General features: G+C 44.3%; 2 protein-coding genes across 8 annotated transcripts in view; one reads left to right on the forward strand and one right to left on the reverse strand.

Moving 5' to 3' along the window:
- Positions 1-7,370, reverse strand: part of ZFYVE21 (zinc finger FYVE-type containing 21) — a 54,897-nt gene extending 47,527 nt beyond the window's left edge. The window contains exon 1 of one of the 2 annotated variants that reach the window (XM_056546958.1): positions 7,176-7,370. In XM_056546958.1, the coding sequence (XP_056402933.1) occupies positions 7,176-7,301 (126 nt within the window). In that variant the 5' untranslated portion in view covers positions 7,302-7,370. The remainder of the gene's footprint in view (positions 1-7,175) is intronic. The other variant, XM_056546959.1, reaches the window with a different exon arrangement.
- XRCC3 (X-ray repair cross complementing 3) overlaps positions 2,160-25,321 on the forward strand; it is a 46,627-nt gene continuing 23,465 nt past the window's right edge. For 3 of the 6 annotated variants that reach the window (XR_008849002.1, XR_008849001.1, XM_056546954.1), the window contains exons 1-6: positions 7,641-7,763; positions 12,800-12,856; positions 13,207-13,347; positions 22,057-22,269; positions 22,493-22,647; positions 24,353-24,565. Coding sequence is in view for 4 of the 6 variants with exons in the window: in XM_056546954.1 (XP_056402929.1) it covers positions 12,808-12,856; positions 13,207-13,347; positions 22,057-22,269; positions 22,493-22,647; positions 24,353-24,565 (771 nt within the window). In the remaining 2 variants the exon portion in view is untranslated. Of the gene's footprint in view, positions 2,317-7,493; positions 7,764-12,799; positions 12,857-13,205; positions 13,348-22,056; positions 22,270-22,492; positions 22,648-24,352; positions 24,566-25,321 lie in introns of those variants that run through there. The other 3 variants (XM_056546955.1, XM_056546956.1, XM_056546957.1) reach the window with 3 other exon arrangements.

Raw genomic sequence — 25,321 nt, forward strand, 5'->3', positions numbered from 1 at the left:
AAATATGTCACGGGGCATTATATTCCTTCCCCCCGGTGCTCCGTGTCATGATATTCCCCCCCCCCTCTGATGCCCCCCCGTCATTATACCCCTCCGATGCCCCATGTCATTATATTACCCCCCTCTGATGCCCCCTGTGTCATGATATTTCCCCCCCCCTCTGATGCCCCATGTCATTATAATCCCCCTCCTCCAGTTGCCCCCCCCGTGTCATTATACCCCTCCTCTGTTGCCCCATGTCATTATATTTCCCCCCCCTCTGATGCCCAGTGTCATGATATTCCCCCTCCCCTCTGATGCCCCGTTTCATTATACCCCTCCTCTTATGCATTCCCCCTTCTCTGATGCCCCTTGTCACTATACCCCTCTTCTGATGCCCAATATTATGATATCCCCCCCCTCTGATGCCCTGTGTCATGATATCCCCCCTCTGATGCCCCATGTCATTATACCCCTCCTCTGATGCCCCCTTTGTCATGACATTTCAACCCAAGCCCCCTCCTCTCCTGTACCACATTATTACCAAACCTCCCCTCCTCTCTGATCCCTTGCTATTTGTCCTCTGCCCCCATGTGCGCTCCGGCAGGCTCAGGGGCTCGGCGGTCACTGTTGTTACTGGACCGCATCCTCTGTCTGGACGGAAGTGCGCGCGATGTGTGACGTCACCCCACGCGCCTATGCCGGGACGCTGTCGTTCTGCACGGCTCGCTATAGGCTGTAGCGCACAGCTGCAGCCTATAGAATTTTAGTTACAGGGCAAAACCGATTGCCCCATTATGTGTGACTTCCTCAGGCATTTAGCCCTGCTCGCCCGAAGGAGGGCTTAATGCCTGTAGAATTCACCTGCCCGGCGCCTGGAACTACATGTCCCGGGCGATACAATTTCCACATCCCTGCAGTCAAACACCGTGGAACCGTTATAAGTTTGAAAAATACCGTGATACACATTTTTGGTCATACCGCCAGCATTACTACAGACCAGCACCATTGATAAGACGAGCAGTTTCTTAAAAGGGGCACAGAAACCAGGCCAATGCTTAATCCAGACTTATAAAACAGTAGCAGCGGCCTTGTCTATGAAGATACAGAGCAGTCAGGATCATGAGTGACATTCATTGCTCTAAGGGAATATAGAGCTTTTTATAGAGTACAAAGGAGACCATATACTGATCCTCTAGAACATACGTAATCTGCCACAATTTACACATAGTAAACCGGCCATAGACAATAGTCTACTGTCTCCTGGGCAACTGGGTGTCCAGCAACACATCCCTCTGCTGTTCTACAGAAGTCATAAAAGAGAAGCTCTAACTCTCATTCATTGTGCATTGGTTGAATAAATGCAAAAATAGTGGCAAGATGATGTTTAGGGGTCTTAACATCAATCTCCCTCACTTCAGCCGAGGATCCTTCCAGCAGTTGCCCAAGCCAGACAAGTGCTTAAAGAATACCTCTCATGATCTTGTTAAATGTTATATTCCTCCCAGTTCACTGCCCCCATCATGATAAACCACCCCCTGCCTCTGTTTTTTTTAAATTATTAGTTAGTTTTCTATGTTGATATTACTCTGTATTTTCTGCTCAGTCTCAGTCAGATTCACAAACCAGGAAGGGGCGTTCCCCAGAAGGCATGACATCATCTGAAGCCATACAGGGGAGAACTTCCTCCCTCTCTCCTCTACACACAGCCCAGAGCAGTTCAGTGTGTGAGGAGAGCTAAGATTGGCTAAGGCTGCACACACCCTCCTCAGCATTTCCTGATTTTGGAGTTCTGCAGGGCCAGCAGGAGTCCAAAGTCTGTGCAAGAGATGGGGGATGGGGGGGGGGTGGAAATGTGTTCTGGGCAAGTAGGGACCAGACACCTAGATGCAGCTCTTTTTTTTATTAATTTTTTTAAACACAAATAAAAACATAGAAAACTTTATTATAACATTTTTTTTTTTAACAAAGTACATTAGAAAGATTTTTTATTTACCATAAGGAGTGCAATAGCAAAAAAATTTTTAAATGAGAGTGCCTATTTAATTGTACAATTCAGCCTTTGCTTGGCATTGGACCCTTATATTTGGGCAACTGTTTGCAAGTTGTACATCAATGCAGCAATGACTCCTAAGATTCCCAATATTCTGTAGAGTCAACATCTTGTCTGAAGGAATTGTGCCCAGATCAGAAGAAGAGGAAGTCTTTCCTATGTGAGGTCCTGAAGGCTCAGGGGGAGAACACTGCTTAGAAGTCGTAAGGCTTTGCTATGATGCCTCCCTTGAATAGTGCTACATGGCTTCTGTGTGCTGCCATACACCCTTCATAGTGTGCCAGGTACCTGTAGTTTTTATCTGTAAATAAGAATCCTGTTGACATGCTCCATTGGCCTCTATATACACAAGTCTGTTAGATTCAGTACCTCTGTATGAAATCCCACACACATCTCAATGGGATTCCTCGCTTAATCTCTGCAGTTTGCATGGGCCCCAAGGGTGTAGGCTCATGATGTTTGTGGTATTACTGCTCCATACACCTCATAATAAATCCGTCTACATGAGCCCTAGAAAGCACTGAAGAGAAGGGAATGGTGATCTTACAAACTTGGGGAAAATACATATTTTCCATATTTATCCTGAGCTACACAATAGTATAACACTAACAGATCACAACAGCCACATATTACACAAGCTGCTGATGTCACCACCAGGAAACGGGCCGCACAATATCCAGCAATAAACCTGACACAGTAACGTCTACACTGTTCTCCACCCACTTTCAAACTAGGGACTTTACAAGCCATATAACCAGGTGAAAGGCCATGGTGATATTGGTGAAGCCAAGGAACAACGTTCAGTATCTCCAAACAGAAAAAAGGTGAACCCCAGTCATTAAAGAGATGTGCATTGTGGGAAATATCTGTCCATGTACAAGATGAATCGTGCATTGTGGGAAACGTTGTTAAAAAAAAAAAAAAAAAAAGTAAGTCATCGAGACATGTCATAATTTTTATCAGTGTGGGTCCAGGAGCAGTGACCCTCACCAATCTTCAAAATCAGCGGAGAGAACTCTCTCCGTGGGGTCCCTCCCATAGACTTGCATTGAGGGGGGGGTGGGCCGTGACATCGGGGCGGAGATGTGATGTCACGATACTCCAGCACCGTAGTCGTGAGGCTTCAGACTCTGAGCCTCCAGCGCTGTGTGCAGATCACACAGGTGGGTTCTGCATGAGCGATTGCAGGGGTCCCCAGCAGCGGGACCCCTTCGATCGGACATCTTATCCCCTATCCTTTGGATAGTCTTTGGGCCGGAGTACCCCTTCAACCTCCATCAATAGAGCTAATTTGTGTCCTGGATGACCGATGCGTTTTCCATGTGAAATAAGTGACATTACTTATTCTAGTAGAGTTGAAACATGCTGCAACCTTCAGTGTGAATTAGGGCGTGTATTCCCATTAAAAACCACAGGGAGTCCGGTGCCATCTGGGTTTGGTGACATAATGTGACACGCCGCTTATCCAATCAACAGTTGTAGCAGCGTCCTGTCTCAGCCACTGACTGGCACTGAGTGTGCGTGTGACATAATGTCACCAAACCCATAAAAACACTGGACTGTGGGGGACAGATCTCCAGTATACCGGTAGCGGAGAAGTGAGGAAAATAATAGGTTTATCGGGAAACAAGAAAAGATTGCTGAGAGTTGGGATTTAAGTGCGATACTGCACTTACACTCATTCACCTGATTGGTGGAGCTCACAGCATAGAGACATCTACTGATAAAAACTTTTGACCTATTAAAGGAGTACTCCGGAGCGCTGGTACTTTAAAAAAAAAAAAAAAAAAAAAAGTTTACCTCATCTGATAGCTCTTTCAAAGACCTTTCCAACGATACCTCATTTGTCAAATTTGGCCCAGCCATTCTCTTGTAATTGCCACCTGTAGCAGTAAGCAGCCATGTCATAAAGACTACATTTCCCATGACTCCCTGCGCCAACTTCCTGTTAGCTGCTGCTCTCTCCCCCTCCTCTCCCCCCCAGGAAATTATAATAAAGTAACGCCCACAGCTCCTTCCCTCCTTCCATGTGCCCACTAGCACAGTGTTTCCTAACCAGGGTGCCTCCAGCTGTTGCAAAACTACAACTCCCAGCATGCCCGGACAGCCGAAGGCTGTCCGGACATGCTGGGAGTTGTAGTTTTGCAACAGCTGGAGGGTCCACAGCTGGGAGACCACTGTCTTACACATGTATCCATGTTACAGCAGGGCTATAGAGTATGGGGTGACCCCACAAAGCTGCTTCACTACAGACTACCTAAAGTTAAAGGGGCACCCCCATTACAACACACACTTTATATAATGCATTCCTGCAAACAGTGCCCATGCTGCCCCCAATTCTGCAAAGTAACTCACTGCTCCTTGCACTGGGCACCCCAACCCCAGAGAGTAGTGCCCCCCAGGGTCCAGGCTGTGCCCCCTCCTCACCTGGCACACCTGCCCCTTCTCCCCTGCAGGGGGCTCCTCTCTCGCCCACTCACACACAACTAGTGAAAGTTTTGCCGGTGGCCGAGCATTATGCCAGTGCCGCCCTCCCCCGGTCTGTAGTGTAACTCACCCCGGAGACTGAGGGATGATGCCCGCCGCTCTGCCCTGCTGTCACCGCTGCCTCCACCGTCCTTCCTCCTTCTGGATCCCGAGTCCACGCAGCTGTAATGCCGGAGAACACACAGGCGCGCCCCCGATACCTGAGGCTTCCGGGCCGGGCGGATCATATACAGGGGAGAGGGCGAGATCAGCGGCTAAAGGGAGGCACAGGGTATAGGGAGAGCAGGGGGTGCTGGAGTGGTGTACAGTATATAGAAGTACAGTCTACGTAGAGCAGGCGCAGCACTACGCAAATATCGTAGGGCTAACGTAGGCAGCAATAGGAGCCTAGCATTAGCCCTACGCTATTTGCGTAGTACTGCGCATGCGCAGAATAAATTAACTTTAGGGGAGTAGAAGACTCCGGGCGGGGAGGCCGGCACAGCCCGCAGTGACTCATGGGAGCGATGAGTGTCCGGGCTAAGATGGCGGCGGATCAAAAAGAAATACAGGTCGAGCGTCATCAGAAGACCCAGCTTCCGGCCGGAGAGAAAAGCGAGGAGAAGACCGGGAAGAAGACCATATGGAAAACGGGAGTATATTAGAATGTTATATAACTTTGCCTCATGCTACAATTCCCCTATAAAAGGTTAGCTCCGGAGTACTCCTTTAAAGTGTACAGTGTTAAAAGAAGAAACTTTATACATAAGCATTTGTGAAGGCTGCTCAATGCTGGGAGTTGTAGTGCCACAGGTTGGAGACCCTTGATGTCCAGTATTACAGTGGGGTCTTGCTCTGGTTGTGCAGTTTTCTTCCTTGCACTTTTATATTTCAATGGGAAAAATCTGCAGCGGATCCACAGATAAATTTGACGTTCCGTTGACTTACAATCTATTTGTGCAGATGTTTCCACAACGTGAGGATAAAACGTCACCTCCACTGCTGCTTCTTTGTATCCTGCGGGAATTCTTCAGCATATACACCACATGTGATCGGACTCCAAAAAGAGGAAACATCATTTCAAAGTAATGGCATATAAGCAGGATTGGCCTTTATGATTAGTGAGGTTCTGACCTCTGGGACCCCACGATCCTCAGAATAACGGGGCGCAGCAACAAAAAAACAGTGACCAGGATGCAGTACTACTCCATAGATCATTGGGGGTCCAAGAAGTCTTACCCCCCCCCCCCCCCACATCATAAAGTGCTGGCATGTACTAGAGCAGTGTTCAGCAACCTGTATCACCTCAATTGTAGCATAACTACAACTCCCAGCATACTCAGATATGTTCCAAGGGAGACCCCCTTCTTCATCAGATCCATGTGAAAGGGGTATCCCTGCCATGTGACCCCTATGTTCCCCTGCTCTACATGTTCCTGCACCATTATTAAGGGTACTGATGGCCAGCTGCTCCCGGACACAGGATTTTTACTACCACAAGCGCTGTACTGTGTTGGGCCGGCACGGTGAGCAGTTCTTATCTGTCACCCAGGATTGCGGCACTATTAGAGCCATCTCTGCCAGTCTTCGTCCAGGCACGACAGGAGGGGTCATTTTTCAAACAGTGGGGGAGCCACAGGCTGGAAGTCACTCGTTTAGGGGTTATGACCATGTCTAATAGATGACCATTCAAGAGCAGGAGATTCGTCATTGTATCACAGACAAATATGAGCGTAGGTTCACACCACGATTTTTCTATACAGTTTTTGGCTACGGTTTAAAAAAAAAATAAAAAATGGTTTGCAACCGTACAGCAAACCGTGGCCATAGACTTTCCATTATGAACCGTATGCACCATATTGTATACGGGTGTCTCCATTTTTCAAACCATACGGTTTTTTACTTTTTTTTTTTCTGGACAGAAAACCGTAGCCTACCACGGGTTTTGGTCAAGGTGAAAAACAGTATTGACCCGTATACGCTTTTTTAACATGGGAGTCAATGGGAACCGTACAGACCTGTATGTGCATACGGTTCCATCCAGTTTTCACCATACGGTTTTTTACTTTGCACATTTTTTTTCTTGGAATTTCAATTAAACAAGTGAAACTTTATTCATAATGGAGTGAAAAGTTCAAAATGTATACGTTTTTTCTCTTTAAAAAACGGATGCAAACGGACATCATTTTTCAACCGTATACAGATAAAACTTTGTACACACGTTTTGATACAGTAGTCAGGTTTTGAGGAATCCGTTTATTTAATCAAAAACCTGATTAAAAAAAAAACCTGTATTGCAAAAAACGTGGTGTGAACTGTGAACTCTATCATCCTACTTTTCCAGGTACAGATAGAACTAAAAACTGCTATAGACTGCACAAAGTCCAGCGCCAAATGTCTAGTCTCCTGATGCGCCATTTCTGAGTCGTAAAGTGTGTAGCACATAGAAACTAGTTGTAGTACTAAAAGTCTCAGCACAGCACGCAACCAGTGGAAGAGCATGCTGGGACTTGTAGTGCTACAAAACAGCATGATAAGAGTTGAATTAACTTCTGGTAATAAAAACACAGAACCTCCACCGAACTACAAGACTGGAGAGCAGGGAGAGGGCAACACAACCCCTGTGGCCTCTGCCATCCCGGCTCATGCCCTCTGCACAGGGAGCGGCTGCATGTACCTCTTTATCCGGTACCCACTGGGGTTCCTCCAGGCAGAAAGGACTTCCGAGCGCCCGGTTCTCGGGAAGCATGCGGAGACCGCTGGGGGACCGTACCAGCTTCTTCCCATCTAGATCGGTGGACATCTTTACCCCTTCACGCCACCGAAGTTACCCCCAGCCAATCAGGTTCCACCTCTCCCGTGACTGACACATTCTTGGGACCAATCAGAACAGAACGTAGACCTCTGCGTGATCTCTTATTGGAGGAAACGCGCTTACCAGCCTTTAACTCTTTACCATCCTTGAAAAGAAGGACCAAACCCTGCCAATTCATAAAGAGCTAAAGTTGTACGGGCATTGACATAGTTAACATAAACAACCAATCACAGCCACCGAGCTGACAACCTATTGGGACCAATTGCAAGCGAGAAATGTACTCATGTGACATTTGTTGACAAATCTCGCAGCCAATGGAATGATAGCGTTTGTGGGGAGCGGCAGGCCACTTGCTAAGTGTGTGTTCTTTGATTGGAGGGAAACTTTGTTTGTCTGTGCAGCGATTGGTCAGAGAGGCCCGCCATTTATACGAGCGGCGTCTCCTGTGTGGTAAGTATGGATCACATATAAGCTCCCTAGAGCAGTGTTTCCCAGCCAGGGTGCCTCCAGCTGTGGCCAAACTACAACTCCCAGCATGCTCGGACAGCCAAAGGCCAAAGGCTGTCCGAGCATGCTGGGAGTTGTAGTTTGGCCACAGCTGGAGGCACCCTGGCTGGGAAACACTGTCCTAGAGTGTTGGTACAGAGTAAGGCACCCACTCCCATGAGGCTGATGCCAATTGCCCCATGAGGGAGGAAAGATTCCTTCCTGACTCCAATATTGTGATCAGAATAAATCCCTGGATCAATGTTCCCTTCCCATAAATCTAGTATAAATAACCTGGAATATTATGTTTTTCCAGAAAAACATTCAGCTCCCCCTTGAACTTGTTTATTGATGCCATGTAGAGATGAGCGAACTTACAGTAAATTCGATTCGTCACAAACTTCTCAGCTCGGCAGTTGATGACTTTCCCTGCATAAATTAGTTCAGCTTTCCGGAGCTCCGATGGGCTGGAAAAGGTGGATACAGTCCTAGCAGACTCTTTCCTAGGAATGTATCCACCTTTTCCAGCCCACCGGAGCACCTGAAGGCTGAACTAATTTACGCAGGATAAGTCATCAACTGCCGAGCCGAGAAGTTCGTGACGAATCAAATTTACTGTAAGTTCGCTCATCTCTAATGCCGTGACTGACACCCCCCCCCCCCCCTACATGTACTCTATGGGAGAGGCGGAGATGCTGCATTCTCCTATAGAGCTGAATGGAGGGGCATGTCTTGGTGAGGTCGACGACACGAGTATTAGCCATGCAGAGCCGCGGCAGTGCCAGTCCCCGTACGGGAGATTGTGTGTGTGTGTGTGGGGGGGGGGGGGGGTCCCCACGATCAGACACTTATCCCCTATCCTGCGGATAAGTGTCTACGGCTGCAGTACTACTTTAATGGGCACTGTCAGATACAAAAACTTTTGATATGTTGTAAAGCATGCAAAACCGATAGGTTATGCAATTGCTTTTATTAGAACATTTTCAGTATTAAATACTGAAAAATCCAGTCAAACAACTGCCCCCCACTGCCTGCTCCTACACATACTAGTCCTGCTGTGTCCATGCATCATCACCTATGTCATGGACACACTTCCTTGATTGACAGCTGTGAGCGCAGGGCTCACAGCTAGAGGAAAAATCCTCCCACTGTCAGCTTGTGTCCCGCTACTGTCAGTGAGGACAAGCTGGGAGTTGTAGTTTTGCTAATGCTAGAGGTGTATGGAGGCAGACTTCAGACAAAGGTGCCAGCTTTCAAATGGCGCAGGTCACAGAAGAAGCATGGATAGGTAAAAGCAAGGGTAGTTTATTCTCCCAGCATGCAACGCGTTTCACTGCAACAGCAGCTTCATCAGGCATGACAAGAATCACATGAATGGCGAATTTATCCAGAAGGTGAGAGGACATGTCAGAGTAAAAAGGGGAGGAGGGGAGAGGAGAAGGAGGGGCAGGGAAAAACGGGATGGGAAAAGTAAGGGAATAGGACTTAGACGTTCTCCTCACCCACGGGCAAATTCTAACCTTACAAATATACATACACAATATAAAAGTTTTACATATAAACATATAAAAATATATGACAATTATAAACTAAAATAAAATAATAATAATGATGATAATAATAATTAAATGGGAAGATAGAGAAAGGTAGTAAATGTAACGAGCATTCTCTATGGTCTCATTCAGACCATGCGGTACCAAAGTGGACAGAGTAAAAATCCAATAAGATTCACGGTTAATTAAATATTGAAAACTATTAGGTTTTGAAGATGGAACAGAGTCAAGTATGATTAACCGTAAAGATGTTGGCTCATTTTTGTGAACAAGGGTAAAATGACGTGAGACACTATGCAGTGTGAATTGGTTCTTAATGTTGGATCTATGTTTGGACATACGACAACGCACAGTTTGAAACGTGCGTCCAACATATTGTAAATTGCAACTGCAGGATAACAAATATATTGCACATTGGGTATTGCAATTTAAACATTGCTGAATTTTAAAAGATTTTTTAGTATAAAAAGAAGAAAATTTATCCACAAATGGATCCATCATGTTGCAACACAAGCAATGGATTTTATTACACGCGAGGAACCCCAGGTAGAGGTAATGGCGGAATTATTAGTGGATGAAGTATTTTTCAGTCTGTTGGGGGCTACTAGATTTTGACGATTTTTGGATCTTCTGTAAGTAATGCCCGGTTGTGAAGGGACTATATCCTTGAGGATCGGATCATTCCGAATAATGTGCCAATTTAAAAAAAAAATACTATGTATTACGGGGGGCCGCTCTATTATAATTGGTAATGAAATTATATTTGAATTTATTTTCTTTTTTTATCTGTAGTGGTAGTCAGATTTATCTGTGTTTTTATTTTTTACTTTATGGTATGCCTGTGTTTATAATGAAACTGGATAACCCTTTGATAAAAAATGTTGTTTTAGTGTTTGTGCCTGTAAAGAAAAATCGTGATTGGTGGTACAATTCTTACGGATTCTGAGGTATTGTCCATAGGGAACTCCTTTTAAAGGGGTAGTCCAGTGGTGAAAAACGTATCCCCTATCCTAAGGATAGGGGAAAAGTTTGAGATCGCGGGGGGTCCGACCGCTGGGGCCCCCTGTGATCTCTCTGTACGGGGGCCAAGCTCTCCAGCCAGATAGCGGGTGTCGACCCCCGCACGAAGCAGCGGCTGACACGCCCCCTCAATACATCTCTATGGCAGAGCCAGAGATTGCCGAAGGCAGCGCTTCGGCTCTGCCATAGAGTTGTATTGAGGGGGCGTGTCGGCCGCCGCTTCGTGCGGAGGTTGACACGCCCCCTTCCCGCGGGCTGTCGGGGCTCCGTACAGGAGATCGCAGGGGGGCCCCAGCGGTCGGACCCCCCGCGATCTGCAACTTATCCCCTATCCATATGATAGGGGATAAGTTGTTCACCACTGGGTTCACCACTGGACTACTCCTTTAACCAACTGGGATAATGAGCACTGGTATAATCCAAAAAACTATTCACATCAACGGATTTAAAGTGAGTTCTGGTGTGTATCTGTCCCACTATTCTTTCTTTGGACAGGCACAGAAAAACAAGCTCATGATTTTGTTAATTATCTTAATTTAAACACTTGGGGTCTACAGTTTACTATAATTTTTCCTTCACAAATATTAATTTTTTGGATTTAGAAATTATTAATAATATGGGACAGATACACACCAGAACTCACTTTAAATCCGTTGATGTGAATAAAACACAGATAAATCTGACTACCACTACAGATAAAAAAGAAAATAAATTCAAATATAATTTCATTACCAATTATAATAGAGCGGACCCCTGTAATACATAGTATTTTATTTTTAAATTGGCACATTATTCGGAATGATCCGATCCTCAAGGATATAGTCCCTTCACAACCGGGCATTACTTACAGAAGATCCAAAAATCTTCAAAATCTAGTAGCCCCCAACAGACTGAAAAATACTCCATCCACTAATAATTCCGCCATTACCTCTACCTGGGGTTCCTCGCCGTGCAATAAAATCCATTGCTTGTGTTGCAACATGATGGATCCATTTGTGGATAAATTTTCCTCTTTTTATACTAAAAAATCTTTTAAAATTCAGCAATGTTTAAATTGCAATACCCAATGTGCAATATATTTGTTATCCTGCAGTTGCAATTTACAATATGTTGGACGCACGATTCAAACTGTGCGTTGTCGTATGTCCAAACATAGATCCAACATTAAGAACCAATTCACACTGCATAGTGTCTCACGTCATTTTACCCTTGTTCACAAAAATGAGCCAACATCTTTACGGTTAATCATACTTGAATCTGTTCCATCTTCAAAACCTAATAGTTTTCAATATTTAATTAACCGTGAATCTTATTGGATTTTTACTCTGTCCACTTTGGTACCGCATGGTCTGAATGAGACCATAGAGAATGCTCGTTACATTTACTACCTTTCTCTATCTTCCCATTTAATTATTATTATCATCATTATTATTATTTTATTTTAGTTTATAATTGTGTCATATATTTTTATATGTAAAACTTTTATATTGTGTATGTATATTTGTAAGGTTAGAATTTGCCCGTCGGTGAGGAGAACGTCTAAGTCCTATTCCCTTACCTTTCCCATCCCGTTTTTCCCTGCCCCTCCTTCTCCTCTCCCCTCCCCCTCCCCTTTTTACTCTGACATGTCCTCTCACCTTCTGGATAAATTCGCCATTCATGTGATTCTTGTCAAGCCTGATGAAGCTGCTGTTGCAGTGAAACGCGTTGCATGCTGGGAGAATAAACTACCCTTGCTTTTACCTATCCATGCTTCTTCTGTGACCTGCGCCATTTGAAAGCCGGCACCTTTGTCAGAAGTCTGCCTCCATATACCTCCTGCTCAGCCGGCTGGCTGCGGACACTACATGCACTCACCATTGTTGTGTATGTGGGTATACAACATTTCCAGGTGAGCCTCCTTTTTCAGTGCATAAGTTGCCTGATAAGTTCCTCTTTTAATACACCATGGAGCGCTTTGTTCTTTGTCGTTTTTAGCTATTTGCTAATGCTAATGGAGATGTGAGCAGACAGTATACTGAGGGAGGGGCGGAGATCTGCACAGTGAGGCCACGCCCCCTCCCTTTGAGAGGAATTCAGACTAGTGAGGTAAACTAAAAGTGTAATAAATAAATAAATAAAGGTGCTAGACACATAAAAATTAGATGTACATGGTCAGGATTAGGTACTGAGTGATATATTTAAAAAAAAAAAATGTTGGATCTGACGGGTACACTTTAAAGAAGATTTCCAGCCGTAATAAACTTCCTGTTGATAAGAAATAAGTGTCTGATCGCAGGTGGTCCGACCACTGAGACTCCCTCGATCTCTCGTACAGGGCCCCGGCTCTGGGGTACGTGGATTCAAGTAACTACAGCCGGATATGAAATGGTATATTTTGTTATTGTCACACTTACATTTTGTTTCCTTACATTGTGTTTCTTGAAGACGTGGACATGGAGCACTTGGATTTGAATCCACAAGTCACTGCATCTCTTAAAAAGGGTAAGATTTCTGTATGTAAGGGTGTGTATGTATTATAACCCGCCCCACTTGAAGTATTAAATTAATGCAGTTATCTCCAACCTGTGGCTCAGCGGCTTTTGCAAAATTACAACATCCAGCATTCCCACACAGAAGTTATCTGGTCATGCTAGGAGTTGTAGTTTTGCAAAACTTGAAAGCCACAGGTTGAAGATGTGGATATGGCATGGTGGATATGTATCACTGCATAGGCATATCCATATGATGGTTAGCCTCTGTGCAGCATGATATGACATAAGGAACAGTGGATGTCTATGTGTAGCGCACATCATTACATTTATGAATACAATCAAATCTGCCTTTTCTTATAGCAAATATAAAATCTGTTGAAGACATCTTAGCATACTCTGTGGTGGATCTTCAGAGAGTTGCTCATCTCTCCATTCCTGATGTCCAGCACTTACAGAAAGCTGCGGCTGTTAGATTGCAGAGGGATAAAAATGTAATTACAGGTACATTTTCTCCAATATTATAAACATATCTGAGCTTTCATAAAGAACTCCAGGTTTTATCTTTTGCCCATCAATACTGTAAGTGGGTCCTGTGATCACCAACCCCACCCATAGAAAACAACAGTATTACTGTAATTAAAGGGGTACTCCGCCCCTATACATCTTATATTCTATCCAAAGGATAGGAGGATAAGATGTCTGAGTACGGGGGGTCGGGCTGCTGGAACCCACTGCGATCTCCAGTCCAGCATTCTGAGGGTCTGAACCTGTATGTTCAGAATGCTGGTTTTGGCTGGCTGTGGTCATAATGTCATGTCCCGCCCCCTCAATTCATGTCTATGGGAGGGGGCGTGACAGCTGTGGTCATGCAACTACAGCCGTCACACCCACTCCCATAGACATGAATGGAGGGGGCGGGACATGAATGTTTAGAAGGCTGGGGTGCCTGGCTGGAGATAGAAGGGTTCCCAGCGGCTGTATCCCTCGCAATCAGACATCTTATCCCCTAAACTTTAGAAAGGGGATAAGATGTCTAGGGGCGGAGTACCCCTTTAATATAAATTTTTGACATGTTGCAGATATGTCAAATGTTAGGCTAGGTCGGAGTCTCGGTTCTGAGATGCCTTCCGATCATTGGTTATGCAAAGTGCTCCATAGATTATAATGGAGCTGATCATTCTGATTGGGCCGCCATCAGTCAGATCCTGCACGCTTCACCTGGCTGTAACTGATGATCAGAAGGGGTCTGATCTTTTAGCATGTCTGTATAACATGTGAAAAGTTAATTTTGATGTTAGTAATGCTTTAAAGGGGTACTCCGGTGGAAAACTTTTTCTTTTTTAAATCAACTGGTGCCAGAAAGATAAAAACAGATTTGTAAATTACTTGTATAAAAAATTCTTAATACTTCTAGTACTTATTAGCGGCAGTATACTACAGATAAAATTATTTTCTTTTTGGATTTCTTTTCTTTCACGACCACAGTGCTCTCTGCTGACACCTCTGTCCATTTTAGGAACTGTCCAGAGCAGCATATGTTTGATATGGGGATTTTCTCCTGCTCTGGAATTCCGCATTGGAATTCTGCACGGAGATTCCGGAGCAGCAGAGTCCTGTTGTATTCAATGTGATTCTGCTGCTCTGTGCACATGGCAGAATTTTACGTGCCAGATGTTTCAGTTCATTTTTTCTGTGGATTCTGCATGGAATGCATAGTTGTCTATGAGATGGACAATTCTTATGCAGTCCTAACACCAGGATATTATGCCGGTGCCTGCAGTCTCCAAAATTTCCACACAGAGATTTTCCGTGCAGACATTCCAAGGAGTGAACATAGCCTTATAGGTCAAATCACCTTCTTTTCAACACTGCTCATAAAATGAACTGACCTCAACCTCTTAAGGACGCAGATCGTACCTGTATGCCCTGTGCCCGGTCCCGGTCTGTAACTTGTCATAGCGGGTCAGTTCCGGTGGCTAATGAAAGCCGGAACCCTGGGCTAATAGTGTATGGCACCGATTGTTGTGCCGTGCGCTATTAACCCTTTAGACGTCCCGATCAGCTAGAACCCGAGCAGAGGGTCCATTACCTGCCTCCGACGCGTACGATCGATGTTTGATTGCTCCAAGCCTGAAATCCAGGCTTGAGCAATCGCCTGCCGAAAACAGTGATCATTGCCATGTTAATGTATGGCAGTGATCTGTGTAGAAGATCAGTGTGTGCAGTGTTATAGCCACTAGAGGGGGCTATAACATTGCAAAAAAAAGTGTGAAAAAAAGTTAAGATAATTTAACCCCTTCCCTAATAAAAGTAAGAATCACCCCCCTTTTCCCATAAAAAAAAAAAACTGTAAATAAAAATAAGCATATGTGGTATCGCCGCGTGCGGAAGTCCGAACTATAAAAATATGAATTTTTTTTTTTGCCATTTCGCTGTTGAATTTTTGGTAAAATGACTGATGTCATTCCAAAGTAGAATTGGTGGGGCAAAAAATAAGCCATCATATGGAATTTTAGGTGCAAAGTTGAAAGGGTTATGGTTTTTAAAAGGTAATGAGGAAAAAAACGAAAGTGCAAAAATGGAAAACCCTGAGTCCTTAAGGGGTTAAAGAGTAACATAGTTCATGAGGTTGAAAAAAGACCAAAGTCCATCAAGTTCAACCTATAACCCTAATGAGTCCCTACTGAGTTGAACCAGAGGAAGGCAAAAAACCCTCATACTAGCAGGGGCCGACTGACAACACTCGGGGCCCCCGGACCAAAAAAATGCAAGGGCCCCTGGTAGTCTCTGCAGCTCGTCAATCTTCTGCCACGCCCTTATTCCACACAAATCCCACACACACAATAAACTAAAATTTTTATATGTAAGAAACACTTTAACGTAGGTAAAGGTCCATGACCAATAATACTGGTATACAAGGAGTAAATATATACCACCACACAATAACTGGATAATACCGCCATACTGTACTGAATAAAACCATGTATACGATATAAGTGATTTTATACAAGACCATATGGCGGTAGATAACAGAGTTAACCCCCCCCCCTTCCCTGTAGGTATAGGCAGCAGGGTTAACCCCCATCCCCAAAGGTATAGGCAGTAGAGTTATCCCCCACCCTTCCCCATAGGTATAGGCAGCAGACTTAACCCCCCCCCCCCTTCTCAATAGGTATAGGAACAGAGTTAACCCTCCTTTCTCCTTAGGTATAGTCGGCAGTGTGTGTGACCCCCCCCCTTTACCCGTAGGTATAGGCAGAGTTACCACCCCCTGTTCCCCATAGGTATAGGCAGAGTTACCCCTCCCCCCTCTTCCCCATTGGTATAGGCAGTGTTACCACCACCCCCCTCTTCCCTTTAGGTGTAGAGTTAGCCCCCCCCCCTTTCCCCATAGGTATAGGGAGAGTTACCCCCCCCCTTTCCCCATAGGTATAGGCAGAATTACCCCCCCCTTCCTCCCTTTTCCCCATAGGTATAGGCAGAGTTACCCCCCTCCCCCTTTCCCCTTAGGTATAGGCAGAGTTACCCCCCCCCTCCCTTTTCCCCATAGGTATAGGCAGAGTTACCCCCCCTCCCCCTTTCCCCATAAGTATAGGCAGAGTTACCCACCCCCTTCTTCCCCATAGATATAGGCAGAGTTACCCCCCCTCCCTTTCCCCATAAATATAGGCAGAGTTACCCACCCCCTTCTTCCCCATAGGTATAGGCAGAGTTACCCCCCCCCCCCTCCCTTTTCCCCATAGGTATAGGCAGAGTTACCCCCCCCTCCCCCATAAGTATGGGCAGAGTTACCCACCCCCTTCTTCCCCATAGGTATAGGCAGAGATACCCCCTCTTCCCCATAGGTATAGGCAGAGTTATCCCCCCCTTTCCCCATAGGTATAGGCAGAGTTGCCCACCCCCACCTTTCCCAATAGGTATAGCCAGAGTTCACCCCCCTTCACCTCCCCTCCCCTTTCTCCATAGGTATAGGCAGAGTTATTCCCCCCTGCCACCTTTCCCCATAAGTATAGGCAGAGTTACTGTACTAAAGGTAAAAATTGTTTCCTGACTCCAAATATGGCAGTCAGAATAAATCCCACGATCAAAGTTCTGTCCCTATAAATCTAGAATCCATAACCTGTAATGTTGTTATTCTCCAAAAATGCATCCAGACCCCTTTTGAACTCTTTTACAGAGTTCACCATGACCACCTCCTCAGGCAGAGAATTCCACAATCTCACTGCTCTTACAGTAAAGAACCCCCGTCTGTGCTGGTGTAGAAACCTTCTTTCCTCTAAACGTAGAGGATGCCCCCTTGTTATAGATACAGTCCTGGGTATAAATAGATCATGGGAGAGATCTCTGTACGGTCCCCTGATATATTTATACATAGTTATTAGGTCTCCCCTAAGCCTTCTTTTTTCTAAACTAAATAACCCTAATTGTGATAATCTTTCTGGGTACTGTAGTCCTCGCATTCCCCGTATTACTCTGGTTGCCCGTCTTTGAACCCTCTCCAGCTCCACTATATCTTTCTTGTACACTGGTGTCTAGTACTGTACTATTGATGCACCCCATGATTTTATTTGCCTTGGCAGCAGCTGCCTGACACTGGTCACTACAGCTAAATTTACTATTAACTAAGACTCTGAAGTCCTTTTCCACGTCAGTCGTCCCAAGTGTTCTCCCATTTAATACATATTCTCAGTACCTGTCATCAAACCATATTTTATAAACTAACTCAGATTATATTCCCTAACTACTCCTGACACCCCTCCTGCCCTAAAAAAAAATTCTGAGCTCTAAAAATCTCTGTATCATACCTTTCCTCTGGCTCACATTGTGTGAGCTCCCGACAGGAGAAAGTGGGCATTCCCCAGCAGGCGCAACATCACTGTAGCCTGCAAGAGCTGTGCCTCGCCATACCCCGTAAGCACTTCCTAAGTTTGGTCTCCTGTCAGGCCGGGAGGAGACCAAACTAATTGTTTGACTTGCACAGGGAACAGAACAGAGCCACCTAGTGGACGTTTTTTCAATCCCATTAAAAACATAAAGGTTGAGACGTTTAACAGCAAGTAAATAACAAAGTGTCTTATAATTAACAATATATTAAAAGTTTAGTTTGGTGACAGGTACTTTTTAACCCCTTAGGGTCTGTTCACACATACAGTATTCTACACAGATTTGATGCGCAGGATTTCAAGCTGTGTTCAGTTTACATTGAAATCAGCAGCAGAAAATCCTGCACATCAAATCTGCACAGAATACTGTACATGTGAAGAGACCATTACGGACCAGGCCCATTTTGGCCTTAAAGGAGAACTCCAGAATACAAAAATTGTCCTCCATACTGCCGGCAGTAAAAAAAAAAAAATAGATACATACCTTCCTTCGCTCCCCTGGTGCATCCGGTAACCCACTCCGGTCTCCGCTGCAATCTTCTTCCTGGTTTCCGGGGGTCGGCTATCGAGTGCAGTATGACACGCTGACCTCCGGCAACCAGGAAGAGGATTGCGGCAGAGACCGGAGCGGGTTACCGGAGGCACCAGGGGAGCGAAGGAAGGTATGTATCTATTTTTTTTTTTTACTGCTGGCAGTATGGGGGACAATTTTTGTATTCTTGAGTACTCCTTTAAGGACGCAGCCAATTTTATTTTAGCATTTTTGTTTTTCCACCTCACCTTCTAAAAATCATAACTCTCTTATATTTCCATCCACAGACTAGTATTGCGTGACCAGTTGTCCTTTGTAATGACATCACTAATTTTACCATAAAATGTATGGAAAAATAAAAAATAATACTATTTGTGTGGGGAAATTGAGAAGAATTTTGCTAATTTTTGAAGGTTTCGTCTTCACACTGTACAATTTACGGTTAAAATGAATTGTTCTTTATTGTGAGGGTCAATATAATTAAAATTATACCCATGATGACATACTTTTTTTTTATTATTATATCTCTTTAAAAAAATCTCACTTTTTAACCAAATTAGTGCGTTTAAAATCCCTTTATTTTGACTACGGTAGGAGGGCTAATTTTCTGCGCCATGATCTGTACTTTTTATTGATACCACATTTTCATAGTAAATGAATGGAGTCCTAGGCGGGTGGTCAGGTGGATCTCTCCCAGCAGGTTCAGGCTCAGGTTGTAGCAGGCTCAGTAAAAGTCCGGAACGGACTCGAGCTGAATGTTTTGCCGGTCTCAGTCTTTTTCACAGGTACTGGTACCAGGTTCACACTTGTTATAATAGATAGTGCGAAAGTGCATAAATGTTTGTCCTAGACGTGTTTCTGGGTTCTATTGCTAGATATGCACGACCCTTTCTTCAGTAGGGATTAAAAGCAAACATAAATGTCTATTATAACAAGTGTGAACCTGGTACCAGTACCTGTAAAAAAGACTGAGACCAGCAAAACATTCAGCTCGAGTCAATTCCGGACTTTTACTGAGCCTGCTACAACCTGAGCCTGAACCTGCTGGGAGAGATCCACCTGACCACCCGCCCAGGACTCCATTCATTTACCACGAGGGACGCCATACCATCCAGCGCTACCCGCTTTGCAACAAGCGGGTGAAACATAGTACCAGCAGTGTTCCCATTTTGAGCCCAACAAAGAGGCTTTAACAACGAGTCACAAGTAACAATATTCATGTTACAATACTTGCTACAGTATTTATTGCAAAGACTCTAACATCACTTAGTAAAGGACTCACAATATTTTTCCATAGTCCGGAACATATCAATCATAAGGTCACCACAGTGCTGGACATAATTTTTCATTATTTTTGGTTTTTTATTCAGGTTTTTTTTTTACCACTAGGGCCCAGTGGTTTTTCTCACCCTTTACATTATATTTGTGCCAGAGTATTATATAGTGCAATTCATTTTATATATGCAATTTTATATTTGTAATAAAACTGTTAACTAAAGCAATCCTATGTTATTTTATTTAAACATCATTATGTATCTTTTGGGGTAGAATCCTTGAGGATTGGTTATACACTTTGCTCAAGATTTGTAAATTACTTTTATTAAAAAATCTTAACCTTTCCAGTACTAATTAGCTGCTATATGCTCCACAGGAAGTTGAGTTGTCCTTTTCTGCCTGACCACAGTGCTCTCTGCTGCCACATCTGTCCATGACAGCAACTGTCCGGAGCAGGAGAGGTTTGCTGTGGAGATTTGCTTCTACTCTGGACAGTTCCTGATACAGACAGAGGTGTCAGCAGAGAGCACTATGGTCAGACAGAAAATAACCACTCTGCTTCCTCAGTAGTATACAGCAGCTGATAAGTACTGGAAGGATTAAGGTTTTTTGCAAAGCCAAAAGGCTTTATGGGAAATATAGGCGACATTATAAAAATCCTTTCAGTGGGGAAATAAATATGGCTGAAAACCCATGTCTGCCACAAGAACCTCTGCATTATTCTCTAATAATAGCCTATCCTTTCTTATATAGGCAAAAAAAAAAATAAAATAAGTCCTGGAGTGCTTCTTTAAAGTGGAGTCTGGCAAAGGTGTAAAATATAGTATATATGATGCCTGCCTACTCTTTATTTTAGTGATCAGTGATTGTAGTTCTGCATTGTGAAACCCAGACTGAGAGGTTTGGCTTACTCCATCCTTTAGGCTGCTTTCACACTATGAGTAGTCATCCGTTATTAAATGTCCGTTTTCTGTGTAAAAATGGACGTTTAATAACGGATGAAATAACGTGCGCTAACGGCTGAATAAATAGTCACCTGTTAAGACCCGTTATCCCTCATGTATGGCCGTACACCTCTGCCTACAGACTCCCACAGCCGGGACTACTACTGCTCCCATCATGGAACAGACTTGTTTCCATGATGGAAGTAGAAATTCCCTGGCTGCGGGAGTCTGCAGACAGCTGGGGAGGCTACATTAGTGCTTGTACTACAACCCCCATCATGGAACAGACTCTGTTCCATGATGGGGGTTGTAGTACAGGGGCTGAGGGATTGATAGTACCGGGTTTCACTTCTGAGACCCAATGCGATCAAAAGTTATTAAGCAGGGGAACGGGCGGCATGCTCCGCAACCCTGCGATGTATCAGTGTGTTTTAACTCTCATTTTTGAATCCCCCGTGGGAAGCCCTGAATGGCCGGTACTGAGGAGCCAATCAGGGCTCTCAACGAGAGATTGAAAAATGAACTTTGGGATTAGCAGGGGCCATATCTATATTAAAAGCTCTGTGGGGGGCAAGATATATAGCGCTGCAGAGGGGGCAGATATATAGCCTATATATCTAGCCCCCCAGCAGCGCATTAGATAGGACCCCCGCCTGTGCATTAAATATATACCTTGCCCCCCACAGTGCTCTTTGGCCCCTGCTACTCTCAAAGTTCATTTTTCAATCTCTCGCTGATTCAAAAGTGAAAGTTAAAACACACTGATACATCGCAGCGTTGCAGACCATGACGCCCGCTCCCCTGCTTAATAACTTTTGATCGCATGGGGTCTCAGAAGTGAAACCCGGTGCGATCAATCCCTCAGCCCCTGTACTACAACCCCCATCGTGGAACAGACTCTGTTTCATGATGGGGGTTGTAGTACAAACACTAATGTAGCCTCCCCAGCAGTCTGCAGACTCCCGCTGCCCTGGGGAATTACTACTCCCATCATGGAAACAAGTCTGTTCCATGATGGGAGTAGTAGCAGTCCCTCAGCACTGCAGGAGTCTGCTGATGTCACCTCTTCTGAGCATGCTCAGAAGTAATAACGGATATAATAAACTGTGCAAACAGATGACATAAAGGCCATAGACTTCAGTGTTAAAAATAACGGCCGTTAATTTACCCGTTTCTTATGACGGAAGAAAAATTAGTGCATGTGCCGTTATTTCTTCCGTCACAACTAACGGCCGTTATTCATGACGGACTATAACGGATCATAAAGGATAATCAAAAAATCCCATAGACTTTAATGGGATTGTTTAACGGCCGTTTACCAGGGCTTTTCTAATGGACGTTTGTAACGGATGAATTTTTATAGTGTGAAAGCAGCCTTACACTGCAGATGTTCTTGGCCTATTCTTGGAGTGCATTGCTGCAGGTTGATTATTTGGGACTCTAATACATCTAAACATCTAATACATCTAAAGATATAACGAGAAGGGATATTGCTTTGGATTGACACTTACCTTACATGATATGCGTTTAGCAGTTTATGTAATGATTACACATTCATGTCTTGTTTTTTTTTAAGCATTGCAGTTATATATGGACAAGGCCTCTTTCCCTTCCCAGCACCAAAAGTTGAGCCTCGGTTGCAGCCTCTTGAATAATTTCCTGCGAGGGGGGATCCCTATAATCGGCATTACTGAACTTGCAGGGGAAAGCTCTGCGGGGAAAACCCAGATAGCTTTACAGCTGTGTCTGTCTGTCCAGTATTCTGCAGAATATGGAGGTCTTGGAGCAGGTACCTATATGACAGATATCAATAAACCTCCACAGGGGTAATTCACTATGCCAGTGTTTCCCAACTAGGGTGCCTCTAGCTGATGCAAAACTACAACTCCCAGCATGCCCGGACAGCCAACGGCTGTCCGGGCATGCTGGGAGTTGTAGTTTTGCAACAGCTGGAGGCATCCTGGTTGAGAAGCACTGCACTATGGACTGTATAACATGTATGTATTGTATAGGGGCTGTGTACATCTGCACAGAGGACAGCTTTCCCAGCAAGAGACTGCAGCAGTTGATAAAGTTCCAGCATAAATTGAGAACAGATGTCCCGGCTGATGTTATACGCAGCATCCACTTTGGAGACAGCATTTATATTGAGCATATGGCTGATATAGTAAGTTCTGAAGACTCTTTTTGCACTTTGAAAATGTCATATTTTGGACCTTTCTTTCCACCGATCTATTCATCCTGGTTTTGCATAAATAAATGTATCCTTTTATAATACGTTTTACAACGTTATCTACTCTGTTTCTTCCTATTTTGAAGATCTCTGCTTGCTTATGGTAAATGGACACATTATTGTTGCAGCTAGAGGCTGTCAACCTATATTGTCCAGCATTGATGAGAAGCTACTTGTAGTACATTAATTCTTATTACTCCAACATCTTTATATAAGTGGATCTGAGTAGTGGGACTAAGCCACCTTGGGGGGGTAGTCCATGACACAGATTCATAGGAATGATCTTGTGGGAGGTTTATCATTGTCTTCCTGACATTTAAAAAAAACAATTGGCAGTAATTTGGCACAGTTTTTGTGCAAACATTGAAAAAGGGACTTTCTCTTTAGAAAAGTGACATTGTGCAGCAATTTCTGAGGTGATTTTTCATTTGCGCAAAATTTATCAGTCTGTGGGGGGCATTTATCATGGTAGGTGTAAGTGTCACGTCTGGGCAGGGAAGGAGTGCACACTATTTTCGCCTACTCCCCTATCCCTGCCTTCTTATGTACACGGCCTAGGTGACTGGTCCATAACCACGGTGACAGTCCCTCCCTAGACAAGTGAGGGGAGTCAACTGCCAAAATAATAAAATACAATAATACAAACATAGGTCAATGTACAGTAGGGAGCAGACAGACTAACAGAAGCAAAACTAACAAACACACAATAAGTCAAAGTCCACTATTCGCGTCAAAACCAGGAGTTGTCAAAGTACAAAAACGATAATACCAGAAGAAGAGTCAGAGAGCGCAGCCAAAGGGTCAAAATGCCAGATATAACAAACAGTATGAAGCTAGCTAGGAGATAAACTGAACTCTGTAGCAGGCAGGGATTTGGAGTAGACTGCCAGCTTATATGGAGCCAGAACAGGTGCTCCAATCAAGGTCAGCTGACCAGTCCAGACAGCCGGGCGTAACCTAGCAACAAAAAACAACAAAGAACCTGTCAGAACCTTTTAACCCTATAGGTTCTGCCAGTAAGTGAAGCATTTTTCTACACCTTTTTTGTGTGCGAGTAATGTGCAGAAATGTGTAAATCAAAAGCCGCGAAAAAGGTGCAAATAAACTCTGCTTGCGCCTTTTCTAGACACAAAAAACAGTGTAAAGAAAATGATAAATGTTGGCCTGTGTGCCCTTGATAAATTAGGGCAAAAACACAGCAAAAAAAAGACAGGAGGAATGACTGCACACAGCACACAATGATAAATCTTCCCCTTGTGCCTAAATCTGGCTCTGGTGTATTAATTTTGCATGTAGTATTCCTTTAATTAACCCAGAATGTGCTTGTGGTCTCGTTTCTAAAGCTCCATTACTTGCAGGCTCGTGGTATTCCCTTTTGATCTGTTGGGCTCAAAGGCAGATGACCTTTTAACTCCTCATTTAAATAACTTTGAAGACAGAGAAAGATGATTAAATCTGGTGCAAATGAAAAGTGGAGCAGTTGCCTATGACAACCAGTCAGCTTTCAGCTCTAACTTTTCCAAGGCATTTTTTTTTTTTAAATGATCACTGCAATCTGATTGGTTGCTGTATAGTGCTCTACCTTGTCTTGATAAGTCTCCCGCGGCCTTTCTTAATTTTTGCTTATTCCTTGTTGCAGGACACGCTCACCGACTGCATCACTAAAAAGCTTCCCATCCTCTTTCGTCGGAGTCCGGTTCGCCTAATTGTCATTGATTCTATTGCAGCTTTGTTTCGCTGTGAATTTACTGCCAAGGATGCTGCCCTAAAAGCAAAACATCTACAGTCACTTGGAGCCAAACTGCACCATCTCAGCACCATTTTCACAGCACCTGTATTCTGCATCAATCAGGTATTCAATGGTGCACCCAGATGATGAAGGTCCAACAAGTCTAATCTCTAATATTTTCTGGCTTGGCGCAGCATTTAATTGTAAGCATGTCTCAATGACAGGCTTACAGTTAAAAGCAGTGCTCAGAGGACACTCCCAACCTCTAGTGATATTCAGAATCACTAGAGGACGGGAGCATCTCTAACTTCAGGACACGCCTGCACACAATGACTGAAGTCATCATGGGTGACCCGAAGGAAGAGACAGTTCAAGCCTCTAGTGTTGGAAGCTCCTATTTACTGGGGGGGTGGGGCAAACTACCTTCAGAGGTCCCACCTGAACGAGCGAACTACCTACTAACAGGAGACAAATCACCTACAGGGCTCAAATTACTTACTGGGGGATAATACAGACTGGGGACAAACAACTGGAGCAACCTATCTACCAAATAGGGGGAACTGCCTACTTTTCTCACATATCTACCTAACTGACTGTGCGGCACCCAGTGAGGCATTATTACTATCGGGGGGGGGGGGCATTATAATTGGGAGATAAGGTGAATGGGTGCAGAAAAGGTGAGAAGCCTAAGATGTTTGTTTAGCAGGTTCTGCCTGCAGTAAAGAGTCATTGCTGCAAAACATCGTCATGGCGGATGAGCCAGATGAAGAGCAAAAGGGAAAGTGAAAGTAACTGTGCTGTATTAAGTTAAGGGTCAGTAGTTGTAATGATAGGGGTCACTGTGTGGCATTATGTAGTTTTGTTTTTGGTAATATATTG

The sequence above is a fragment of the Hyla sarda genome, chromosome 11 (assembly GCF_029499605.1).
Source record: "Hyla sarda isolate aHylSar1 chromosome 11, aHylSar1.hap1, whole genome shotgun sequence".
Lineage (NCBI taxonomy): Eukaryota > Metazoa > Chordata > Amphibia > Anura > Hylidae > Hyla > Hyla sarda.